The 11,463-nt window shown below is 57.0% G+C and overlaps 2 protein-coding genes across 4 annotated transcripts; both read right to left on the reverse strand.

The window, feature by feature from the left end:
* Positions 1 to 2,222: 2,222 nt before the first annotated feature.
* Positions 2,223 to 6,657, reverse strand: BCL7B (BCL tumor suppressor 7B). 2 transcript variants are annotated; one of them, XM_004949975.5, is made up of 6 exons: positions 6,504 to 6,657; positions 6,030 to 6,105; positions 5,825 to 5,921; positions 4,875 to 5,045; positions 4,574 to 4,653; positions 2,223 to 4,155 (listed from the first exon to the last, which is right to left on the reverse strand). In XM_004949975.5, the coding sequence occupies exons 1-6, from the start codon at positions 6,593 to 6,595 to the stop codon at positions 4,063 to 4,065; spliced, it is 609 nt and encodes a 202-aa protein (XP_004950032.1). In that variant the 5' UTR covers positions 6,596 to 6,657; the 3' UTR covers positions 2,223 to 4,062. The 2 variants fall into 2 exon arrangements, with proteins under 2 accessions (XP_004950032.1, XP_003643279.1); XM_003643231.6 differs by having other exon boundaries at positions 4,875 to 5,060.
* A 401-nt stretch (positions 6,658 to 7,058) lies between these two features.
* On the reverse strand, positions 7,059 to 11,438 carry TBL2 (transducin (beta)-like 2). Of its 2 annotated transcripts, XM_040650337.2 has the most exons (7): positions 11,281 to 11,438; positions 11,053 to 11,183; positions 10,795 to 10,979; positions 10,214 to 10,365; positions 8,956 to 9,082; positions 7,985 to 8,137; positions 7,059 to 7,617 (listed from the first exon to the last, which is right to left on the reverse strand). In XM_040650337.2, the coding sequence occupies exons 1-7, from the start codon at positions 11,396 to 11,398 to the stop codon at positions 7,161 to 7,163; spliced, it is 1,323 nt and encodes a 440-aa protein (XP_040506271.1). In that variant the 5' UTR covers positions 11,399 to 11,438; the 3' UTR covers positions 7,059 to 7,160. The 2 variants fall into 2 exon arrangements, with proteins under 2 accessions (XP_040506271.1, XP_040506272.1); XM_040650338.2 differs by lacking the exons at positions 11,053 to 11,183; positions 11,281 to 11,438 and having other exon boundaries at positions 10,214 to 10,457; positions 10,795 to 10,988.
* Positions 11,439 to 11,463: the final 25 nt, after the last annotated feature.

Raw genomic sequence — 11,463 nt, forward strand, 5'->3', positions numbered from 1 at the left:
TTAGGGCTAGGGGTTAGTGGTCAGGGTTTGGGTTAGGGTTAGGATTATCAGGGTTAGCGTTGTTAGGGTTAGGATTAAGGCCAGGCTTTAGGGATTAGGGTTAGAGTTAGGGTTATTAGGGTTACGGTTAGGGGCTAGCATTAGGGTCATTGTTAGGAGTTAGGGATTTGGGTTAGGGTTAGGGATAAGAGTTAGGGTTAGGGGTACGCGTTTGGGTTAGGATTAAGGTTAGAGTTAGGGTTGGGGTAATGGTTAAGGTTAGGAGTTAGGGGTTAGGGTTAGTGTCAGGGTTAAGGATTAGATTTAGGGTTAGGGGGTTAGTGTTAGGGGTTTGGGTTTAGGTTAGTAGGGTTTAGGGGGGTTAGGGCTTAGGGGTTAGGGTTTAGGGTTAGGGTTAGATTGAGGAGTTAGGGGTTAAGGTTAAGGGTCAGTGTTAGGGCTTTGTGGTTACAGTTAGGGGTTAGGCTTAGAATTAGGGTTATTAGGGTTAGGAGTTAGAGGTTAGGTTTAGGGATGAGGTTTAGAGTTAGGGCTTAGGTTTAGGGTTACAATTAGGCTCAGTGTTTGGTGTTAGGTTTAGGGTTACGATTGCATTTAGGATTAGGCTTAGAAGTTTGAGTTATGGTTAGGGTTAGTGGTTAGGGTTGGAGGTTAGGGTTGCAGTTGGGGTTTAAGTTATGGTTTGGGATAAGTGTTAGGGTTGGCGTTACCGCTAGGGTTTAGGGTTAGATTTTATAGTTAAGGCTGATGTTAGGATTTTGTGTTATGATAAAGGTTAGTGTTAGGAGTTAGGATTACAGTTAGGGTTTTGTGTTAGATTTAGGGTTTAGGGTAAGGGGATTAGGTTTAGAGTTTAGTGCTAGGTTTAGGGGTTAGGATTAGGGTTTGGGTGACACTTAGGTTAGGTTTAGGGTTTAGTTCTGAGTTAGGGGTTAGGTTTAGGGTTTGGGTTAGGGTTGTGTGTTAGGGATAGTGGTTATGAGGTGAGGTTTAGATTTAGGGGTAGATTTAGGCATTTAATTAAGAGTAAGGATTAGAGGTTAGGTTAGGGTTATTAGGAGGGTTAGGGTTAGGGTTAGGGGTTAGGATTAGGGCTAAGGCTGTGGTTTAGTGCTCAGGGTTAGGGTCGGTTCTTGCTGTGGGGTGTTGCTGTAGTGAAGAAAATGTGGGGCACAGCTTTTGAATGGGAAGGGTTTTGAAGTTTAGCGGGACGACACGGTTCTAAAAAGTGCAAAGCTTTTCACCCCCACTCCTTCCATATCCTTTAACAGGCACAGAGCCACACTGGGTATGCAGAGTGAGTTTTAGATGACACCTGAAGTACATGAAAGCCTAAGAAAGGGGAAGCAGCTTGCAACCAGCCACTCGCTGAGCACTGCGCTTGCTGGGCTGCAGAACTCCAAGGGCTTTTCTCAGCCTCAGGCTGATCTCTGATGAGATGATCTCTCTCTGAAGAGGTTTCAGTAGGTACTGCAGTGCTGCTGACACCATTACAGATGTTATTAGCACTGAATGTGGAAAAGGAGAAGAAATGTCGCATCTTAACAAAGTCGGCTTCAGAAGTATTTTGCAATTCTCATTAAGAGGGATGGAAGCTCCTGGGCAATTTTGAATCTATCTACTTCTGCTAGAAGAATACGGGCTCCCAGGAAGTCTCCTTCCAGTTGGTTGTGCTTCAAAGCATCCTGCAGAGTCCACTTGGAGAGCTCCAAGCCATGACTGGAGGATGAAGGCCCTTTACTATGCAGTGACCACTGCTGCCCGTGGCTGTGCTGGAGGAAAAGCCCCTTTCCTGGAGCTGCTGAGAACGCAGAACTGAAGTTGGTCACTCCTGAAGATTTACAAGCAAGGCAGAAATTAAGTTGGCACTGAAAATACTGCAGGTTTCCCCCAGATGTTATGTGGGTCTGCAGTCATCATGGGCTGCTTGGTCACCTGTCGCAATCCAGGATTCAGAGATGTGGAGAACAACACAGTACATGGTGTGACTCTGCACTACTCAGCCCGGCAGCTGCTCTGCTCTGTCGCAGGCACTCGGGATGTCGGTCTGAAGCAGCACCCCTTCTGCATTCCTCTCCCAAAACTATTTTCCCATTATCTGTAACTATCAGATGGCTGTTCTCTAACCCATGGCTGCTGCCCCATCTGTCCATACTGAGCCTGAAAGGAGAAGTGATGAAACCCATGTGACGGTCACACAGAGGGAGCCGCACACCTTTGGCTTAGATTTATACAATTTAATAAACCGGAAAATAAGAACCATTCTTTGCAATGCACAAAGACAAATCAGACTACTGCAAAGATACCCATGGACATGTCATGTTAATTAACCTAGTTGAATGGGCTTTCTCGCATAAGGTAAGGCTGAGGTGGGAAACCCAGGGCCTGCAGTGTGCAGACAGGCAGGGGTGCCCAGGGCAGCTCCCCCTGCACAGCTTATTGGGTCTGGACGGCTCCCACGTGTGTGTCTGCCATGGCAGAGCTGCGTCCTGACATCTCGGCTGCACGCAGGGCTGCTCCAGGTGGCCGGACAGAGCGGCAGCCTCTCCTGGCTTTTCAGAATGGTCAGGCACAGCTGTAGCTACGGAATAAAGTCAGACTTCTGTCTCATCACGTTTAACACAAACACTGCACGTTTTGCTACAGGACCACGGCTGTGTGTGACACCACTGGATTTAAGGGCAGCTTGCACAGATGCAGCCTGGAGGAGCCCAGCTGCCCATGGTGAGGCCCTGCAGCCTCCACGCCCAGCCCAACCATGCCATCAGGGGGAACAGCACTGGCGCTGTGCAAGGCAAAGCCCCGGTGCCCCGGCCCACACCATGCTGGGGAGCACCAGGCCCAGCCGGGGACAGCCCCACAGCGCTGGCACTGAGCTCAGGTTGGGAGCAGGGCACTCCACCTCGGCTCAGCCCGGCGCTGCCTGCCGCCTGCTCCCGAGCTCCTACCCCAGCTCCTGTTGCCCGCGCACCCTGCAGTCACTGAGCACTGTATTTCAAATAGTTTAATTTTAAAAATATTCTATTCAGTGCTAAAATATCTTTCCACTTCCACGCGCGGCCGCGCCTTCAGCTTCGCCAGGCTCGATCACAGACGGCAGGACATGCAATGGCGGCGGGGGGGAGGGGACCCAGCGGGGTGCCGGTGCAGGAAGCTTGGGGGTGGGGGCACGGGAGGGCTCTCGGGGTTCCTGCACCCTCCTGTGTCCTGTCCAGAGGGGACGGGGCGTACCTGGGGAGCGAGGCGGGCAGGAGGAGCAGGGTGCGGGCCCAGCTGGGACACGGCAGTGCCGGCAGCACTGCTCCCTCCCAGCCCCACTGCACGCCAGCCTCTGCCCGTCCTGCGAGGGCAGAGGCTTCTGTGAGGGCCTGGAGGCAGAGAAGCAGCAGGCAGGGCCGATGTGTTCAGTACCTGCCCTCCAAAGTGGCAGCGCTCCTCTCTCTTCCAATACTAATGGCTTAGTAGCAGCTTATTGCACGGTGTCCCAGCGGCACGGAGGGCCGTTGTCTCCATTCTCAGGGCGCTCCGCCCCCCCCCCCCCCCCCCCCTCTGCCCTTCGCACCTACTGCAGGAACGCCCCAGACTATGGTCACAAGGGAGCAGACACATCACTTTCTGCAGGTGGGACATGGCTCTTCTGTTCCCAGCACGTGGGACAGGGCAGACAGTGGATCCAGAAGCAGGCAAACAGCATCTGCCAGTGCATTAGGGGTGATGGAGAGCAGGGCGTCCCAAGGATCCCTCCCCCTGTGCATGCAGACCATGCACCAGAGACCCCACGCCACTACAGCACAGATCAGCAGGGAGAGTGAGAGCCAATAAATAGAGGCAAATTTGCAGGTACTGGTGGCAGCCCCATTCAGCTGGGCAAATCACTTGCAGGCTGCCTCTGCAGGGGCTGGTGGGAGGCTCCTGCCCCCGAGGGCAGGGCAGGCTGGATGGCGAGGCAGCAGGAGTGCCCTGTCCCTCAGGAAGGGCAGGCCGGGGAAGCACCCCATTCCCCAGGGAAGGGCAGGCAGCTCTGCGAGGGTCTGGCGAAGGCTCTCCCCGGGGATGGGCAGGCTAGCTCTCCGAGGCTGTGTGGCACACAGAGTTCTGATCAGCACAAAATCTCTTCAGAGGCGGTGCGCCAGAGTCCTCCTCCTCTTCAGTTACCTGCAAGAGCCAGAGGTCACCAGCAGTGACAGGAGCTCAGCGCACCCACAAGGCCATGCGGAGCTGCTGGACGAGGCTGTGTCTCACCCTGTGGGGACAGCCTGGGCTCTCCTCTGTGAGTCAGGCTGCTAAATGAGCCCCTGGGCATCAAGAGAGAGAATCCACCCCAGCCCTGGAGTCAGCTGTAGCTGATTTTTTAATCCATCTCCACGTATTTTCTGCATACAGTGTATGCCCTAAAACCTGAACTGAACCACAGTACCACTTAGGAAGCCAGGAGGTGTAGGGAGCTTCTGTGGGCAGTTTGGGACTTTCTGATGTTTCTGCTATAATGAGAAATCAAAGAAAGGTGCTCTGGGGAGAAGACTAAGATGGGTGAATATGCATTTAAACACGGTTTCTATCCTCCCTCCCTTACCTGAGTCTCAAGGGGGACCGGCTCTTCTTTTGTAAGAGTGGGAGGCTCATCAGCAACTTCCGAGGAAGGCAGAGAGGGCTCTGGAAGGAAGAGAAGGTTAACATATGGCAGATTCAGGTGCACAGCAGCACCCAGCCTGCTAAGCCCTCAGGCAGAGGTGCCTCAGCCACCAGCCCTACAAGTAGCATACAGGAGGCAGCTCTGTCCTGGATCCAGCAGCAGCATTCCTGGGCTCCCTGGTCCAGCTGGACACCTCCCTCTTCCCAGCCAAGCAGTCATGCCCAGGTGTCCTGGAGCTCACCTTCCAGAGTCTCTTGCCCCAGTGTGGGTGGCTGTGAGTCGTCCGTACGGAAGTCAGATGTGTGGGCAGGGCTCATGGACTCACTCTGCTGGGGACTGGGGCTGGAGTTGGGGCTGCTGTCCACCTTGAGCTGGTAGACATCTGACAGGGAGCTCTGGTTGCTGTTCTCATCTGCAGAAACAGCACCTAGTGAAGAAGAGTACCTTGACCCAGCGGCACAAGCAGCCAAGGGCAGCACTGAGAGCCAGCATCTCATGGAAAAGGAAGAGCACAGTATTTAGGGTACTGAGGATTCACAAAGTCACTGATCAGCAGCAAGAGCTTCCTAATGCAGCACTCCCCATTAGGATACCACTGGCACACAGGACAGTGCCTGATTCTGCCTGCGGATCTGGAGAGGCTGAGCAGAGAAGTGACCCTGAGCTATTCAGAACAATGAGCACAGTGTGCAGGGGCAACGCAAAGCTCTGCACTGCCAGGCCTCACACCTGCAGCTTGTGTAAGGCCCCTGCAGACTCTCCCCAGAGCACACACATTCAGAAGGATGAGGCCTCCTACTCCGGTACCAGAGCTCCGTGCCTCTTCTGTGTGCAAGGCTGCAATGTGACGCCACAGCAACACTCAACTCCTGCCCCAGAGGAGAAGGCAGCCCTGGTGTTCCTGGTGAAGCAGGGCCCAAATTGCAGATTTACAACGCTGACCTATCCGCTGTATCTACTGGGATTGCTCCTCGGCCACGCTGAGGGCTGGGCGGGGAGGCTGGCGATGGGTATACCCACGTTCTGCTCCAGCAACCGGCCTGCGTGCTGCTCGGCTCCGCCACACACTGCTCGTGGTGGGCTGCAACGCAGTGGGCTCACAGAGGCACGGGGTGAGCAAACCAGAGCACATCAGAGCAGCACACCTTGCGTCCCTGCGCCCCCCACTGCTGCGGGCCGGGCTGCGCTCACCTTGGAACTCGAGGAGCAGTGAGGAGTTGGCAGCCGTGTCGGCGGGGAAACCGTTGGGCTCCCGAGCAACGCCGCCGCTCGATTTGGATTTCTCTTTCTTGAGGAAAGGAAGGAAAACAGAAAGGCGGCGTTAAGGGGCAGGCGGGGCTCAGCTCTCCGGCAGCAGCCGCGGAGCGCAGCCGGGTGAGGTCGGCACGGCACCCACCTCCTTGCTGTCGGCCACCGGCACCCACTTGAAGATCCGCAGCGAAGTGTCGCCCACCGTCACCCACTTCTTCTCCCTGCAGGTCACGGCCTCAGAGCGCGTCCGGCACCGCGGCGATAGGCCCCGCCCACAGCGCCCGCGGCTGATAGGCCCCGCCCACAACGGGCGGGCCCCGCTCGCAGTACTGGCGGCTCCGATAGGCCCAGGGAAACGCCCGTCCGCGCCGCGGCCTCGCCCCGCCGCTCGGCCCACCGCCCCTCCTTGTGATTGGTTCACCCGCCTGTCCGTCACCCGTCCTTCCGCTTCCCTCCCACACTCGCTAGCCGATTGGCCGCCGCCCCCCTAGCACCGCCCGCTGCCGCACGCAGCGCTCTGATTGGGCGCCCGCTCCCGGAGCGCTTCCACCGGCAGACGGGTGGTGAAGTGATTGGCTGCGGGCCTACAGGCCCCACCCCCCCGTGCCCCGCCTCTCACCATCTGCGGACGCGCTCGATGGCCGCCATCACTTTTTTGATGTCATCCTTGGCGCGGCTGCGGGTCTCGGCGCGCACCGAGCGGCCCGACATGGCGCCCGCAGCCCCGGCAGCCCCGGCTCCGCAGCACCCGCCGCCGTTCCCTGCGCATGCGCGCGCTCCGCCCACGCGCTGCGCGCAGCGTCACGGCGCACGGCACGCCCGGGGGGAGGGCGGCGGGGGAGGGGCGCCCGCTGCGTGGAGAGCGCACTGCGCCTGCGCGGCCCGCCCCGCCCGCCGCGCGCGAGGAGGGGGCGCGAAGGTGGGGCCAGCGGCCGCCATCTTGTGCGGGGCGGGGCGCGGCGCTGCCTGCCGGGCCCTCCCGCCGCCTCCGGAGCTCCGCAGCCACGCGCAGCGCTGCCCGCGCCGTCGCCGTCCCCGCAGCCAAGGGCCCGAGGCGCTCCGTGCAGCATCGGCCTGTTCGGAGGTCCCGTGCGGGCTCCTTCACTCCCCCCTTCCCCCCCACCAAGGAGTGCGCGCCCTCCGTGCTGCTACAGGCAGAAAGCAGGCAGGGAAAGCCGTGGAGCTCTCTTTTATTACAAGCTGTTCATTTTCTATCAAAAGTCAAACCCAGCGCAGTGCTCCTGCAGGGAACTGCACTGTGTGCAGTGGCACAGGGCTACTGCTTCCTGCCACAGATCGCAGCCAGTGCTTTCTTGGCACTGGTGATCTGCTGCTCCAGCCGCTCCCGCGTGGCTTTGGTGGTGGTTTTTCTCAGCATGGTCTCCATCTCCTCCACCACGGCGCGGTATCCGGGGGTGTTGTGGAACACGCGGATGGCCCGGTCACCACAGGACACCAGGTAGCGGCTGGTGGTGTCAAAAGCCAAGTCTGCTATGTGCTGTCCGTGAACGCCAACAAAGCGCTCCTCCTCCTCCCCTCTGCGCGTGTTGAACACAACAATAGTTGTGCCGCAGGAGATGGCCACAACGTGAGCGTCGGGGGACAGTGCAATGCGGCACGGCTCTGCCACCTCGCACCTCCCCGTCAGCAGCAGGTACGGGTCCTGCTGCTTCTTATATTCCACATCTGTGTCCCAGAACTTCCACGTCCCGTCCTTGGAAACAGTCGCCATCCTACAGGCAGGAAATAAACCCCACGTGACTGTGAGGAAGGTGGGTCACGTTTGTTCCCTTTTCACATCTACAATGCAGGAACCCTTTGCTTTGTGGACAGAGAGCTGTTTTGGAAAACGTGAGCCTGTATACGCGTGTCCACGTAGGGTTCTCATCCTCCTCCCAGAGCAAGGAGGATGGCCACCCAACAGGAGGAAACCCACAAGGAGGATGAGGATGGTCCAAGGCAGTCCCTGGGCACCCAGGGAGGCACCTGGGGCAGGGATGGGCACACAGGTTTGAGTATGGATGGGCAATTCAGGCACACTGGAAGGGGTGAGCACACACGTCCTAAGGGTACTCCTTCAGGCAGTGATATAACACTTACCGCCTCGAGTCGTTAGAGAAGGAGAAGGAATATATGCCAGCAGTGTGGCCTTTCAGCTCAAAAGCCCTCGTCACTTCCCGGAAGTCTCCACTCTTGCCAAAACACACTTCCCAAACCTTTACATCAGGAGTAAAGCCGCATGATGCCACAAACCTGAACAAAATAAAAAACAGAGAGACAGGCTATAACAAAGCACCACTGTGGCTGGGTCATAGGGTCAGCTCTACAGCCACAGCACCACAGAGCTCTCCCTCCTGCCTCTCGGGGGCTGCAGAGAAAGGGCTCTGTGAGTCAGTTCTAACCAGACACCTACATTCAAATCTTTGCTTTGGTCTGCTGGAAAAGTTCCCAATTTTCACTGAAACCAGGGTGGTAAAGGGAACGCTGTGGAAGGCCACCAGAGGACAAGGCAACTCCACAACTTAACAGCCTAAACAGAAACTCCTTAGCAAAAAATAAGAAACTAAGTGCTCTGACCCACAGAGTCACTGCAACTGGCGCATAACAACTGCCCTGCTACAGCAGCACGTTGAAGACAGAGCCAAGAACAAGGTTTTCCTGATAAGTAACCTCCTGGTTATAAAACTTCCAATTTTGTAATTAATATTTGAAAGTTTGAAAACAAGTGCTAGGAACATTACTTGCTTTGCACAAGCTGTTTGCACTGGCCCAGCTCTGTCATCACAGCCAATGCTGTTTACTCTCCTCGGTGCTTCAGGAGGTGGTAAACAGGAGCAGCAGTACTGAGGCACTCCAACAAACCACCAAATTCTGAGGCCACAGGTGGGAGCCAGCACTCCCAGAGAGACTGCTCTTGGGAGCAGGAGTCATTAGAAAAATGTGGAACCCTCAGAAAATTGCATTACAGTGACAGCAAACTGCAGATGTTCTCTGAGAAGGAAAGTGGTCCTGGTTATTTTCATGGCTTCCCACTCAGCTGGAGCAGCCTGGAATACCTGCATGTTCCTCACCTCCCACAGGGTGACACAGCGGCATAGGCATTGTTCATCTGGTTAGTGTTAATGCTGGCAAGGACTTCACCCTTCAGGTTCCAGATCAGGATGGTAGTGTCACTGGAAGCTGTCATGATAAACTTTCCTAGGGGGGAGGAGGGGGGGGAAGGCAGAGATCAGGAGAGTTCCTAGGCCTAAAGCCGCCACATTCACCAACAGCTGTAGCAGTCTCTGAGCAGAGAAACCTGTCTCTGCATCAGAGCTGTCAAGAAAACCAAAAGCAGCACCAATACATCGCACTTATCTCCTGGCACAGAGTGAAAAGCCGTGCCAGCAGGCTCACCTCCTGGGTATGCGTTACTGTTCAGTCAGGACTCAGCAGCTCACAGCTGCCAACCCAGAGACCCCTCGTGCTTCCCACCCAGCATCTTTCAGATCCTACTTGCAGAGCTCAGTACTATCCTCAGGTAACATAGCAGACTTGATCAAGTTGTGTTTTAACCAGAAGAGGTATCTCTAGCTTACAAGTCGGGGATTACAGACTCATAACTGATTAGAAGTCACACTACTTTTGTCCCTGATTACTGGTGGTGTCAGCATTTTGCTATTTGCTTGCTTCCACTTGCTGTGCTTCCCCTTGTTCATCTCAGCCTGGACACCGAGTTGCAAATTTACCTTCAAGCTACTTGTTACAGGGTTTCAATTTTCACTCCTGCAGTCAAACAAAGACCACGGTTAAAATTTTATGGGCTTTTCTCTTACAGAGTGGAACATGCATCTATTCACTGCCAACTGTCCACTGTCGCACAGCTGAAGCATGAGTCCACCAAGCCCTCTGCCATCAACGTTAACCCTTCTCAGTCTCTGTTCTAGGAGATACCAGAAGTCCAAGGTACATCCTATGCTCCTGACTGAATCCATGAACTCACTGGAGACGTTTCTCACTGGCTAAAGCAAGACTGCCAAGCCAGAGAATAGCGATGCTCTCAATACTGAGACCAGATCTCTTTTCAACAGCGTCCCTGAAAGCCTGAAATAAGACACTGTGCAAATCAGGTAATTCTGAGCTTACACAAATTTCTCTCCTCAATCTACGTCTTCCAACTTACTTAGTAGTAAACAAAGGCTAAAACATAACAACTAGAAAAACACAGAGAATCAAGCAGGCCTTAAGTCAAGAACTCTTAACATTTTCAACCCAGCAGCTGTTGCTTAAAAAGGAAATCAATGTGGATCTGGAGGGCCACGGCAGGTGAGCAGCTCGCCATTGCCTTACCTGTTTCTGCAACTCCTATGTTAATGACGGGAGCTTTGTGCTTCTTTGGGAAGTCCTCAGAAGACGCAGTGAAGGTGAAGTTGCCGTCGTCCTTCTTCGTCATTTTATAGACACGAATAGTCTCTCCATTTGCCAGCCAGACAATGAACGCCCTAAGTGGAAGGACGGTAACTGAGCCATTAAGCAGCAGGTTGCCACAGTCAGCCTAGCTACGGCGGGTGAGTTATCAGTCATTCAGGGGCACCTGGAGGAAAGGTGACAGATCAGTCGTGTTTTATGAGGGCACCGAGCGTTCCCTGCATTAGCTAAACCGCTGCACTTAATGGAAAAGAACACCTGAAAACGAGATCCCTTCCTCCCTCTGCACAGCGGCTTCACCAGCGCCAAGGAAAGCTTTCCACGCAGCCTTCCCGGCCGGCAGCCCCCGCAGCTCCCCGCGCACAGCCCTTCCACCGGGGCGGCCAGGAGGGCGCCGCCACACCGCCCCGAGCACCGCGTTAACGTGGGAGGTCCCGCATCGGCGACGCCGCCGATCCCCTACGGGACATCCGCGAGGGGCGGGCGGAGGTTCCCGGCCCCACCTGCAGTCGGGGCTGAAGCGGACGAGCTCGGCGTGGTCCAGCTCCACGTTGGCCCGCAGGCAGCGGTGCTCGCGCGCCGTGAAGTCGCGGGTGCTCCAGAGGCGCACGGTGCGGTCGTCGGCGCAGGACGCCAGGTACTTGCCGCTGCCGCTGAAGTGCAGGCAGCTCACGGAACCGCTGTGGCCCTGCGGGGGAGCGGCGGTCAGGGGGCGGCGGGCGGGGCGGGGGGCTCCGGCGGGGCGGGGGGCGGCGCGGTACCTTGAGGGCGGCGGCCAGCAGGCGGTGCGCGAAGCTGTGCTGCTGCGGCTTGTCCTTGCGCGCCCGCGCCGGCGGCTTCGCCCTCCGGGGGCCCTCGGGCCTGGCGGCGGCGTGGCCGTTCGCCCCGGCGCCTGCGGGGAGCGGGGCTCAGCGGGGGGATGGGGGGGGGGGCGGCGCTCGGCCGGGGGGGCGCGGAACGGACGGAGGAGGAAAGGGAGCGGTACTCACCCTCGCCCCGCGGAGGAGCGGCGGGCGATCCCCGCGGGGCGGCGCGGCGCAGGGCGGCCGCCAGCAGCAGCAGCGCGAGGAGCAGCCCCAGCCCCGCGCCCAGCGCCGCCGCCTCCATCTTCCCGCCGCCACCTCACCGCCGCCGGGCGGCGACACTCAGCGCGCGTGCGCCGAGACGCGGCT

Source organism: Gallus gallus, chromosome 19 (genome assembly GCF_016699485.2).
Source record: "Gallus gallus isolate bGalGal1 chromosome 19, bGalGal1.mat.broiler.GRCg7b, whole genome shotgun sequence".
NCBI classification, from domain to species: Eukaryota; Metazoa; Chordata; class Aves; order Galliformes; family Phasianidae; genus Gallus; species Gallus gallus.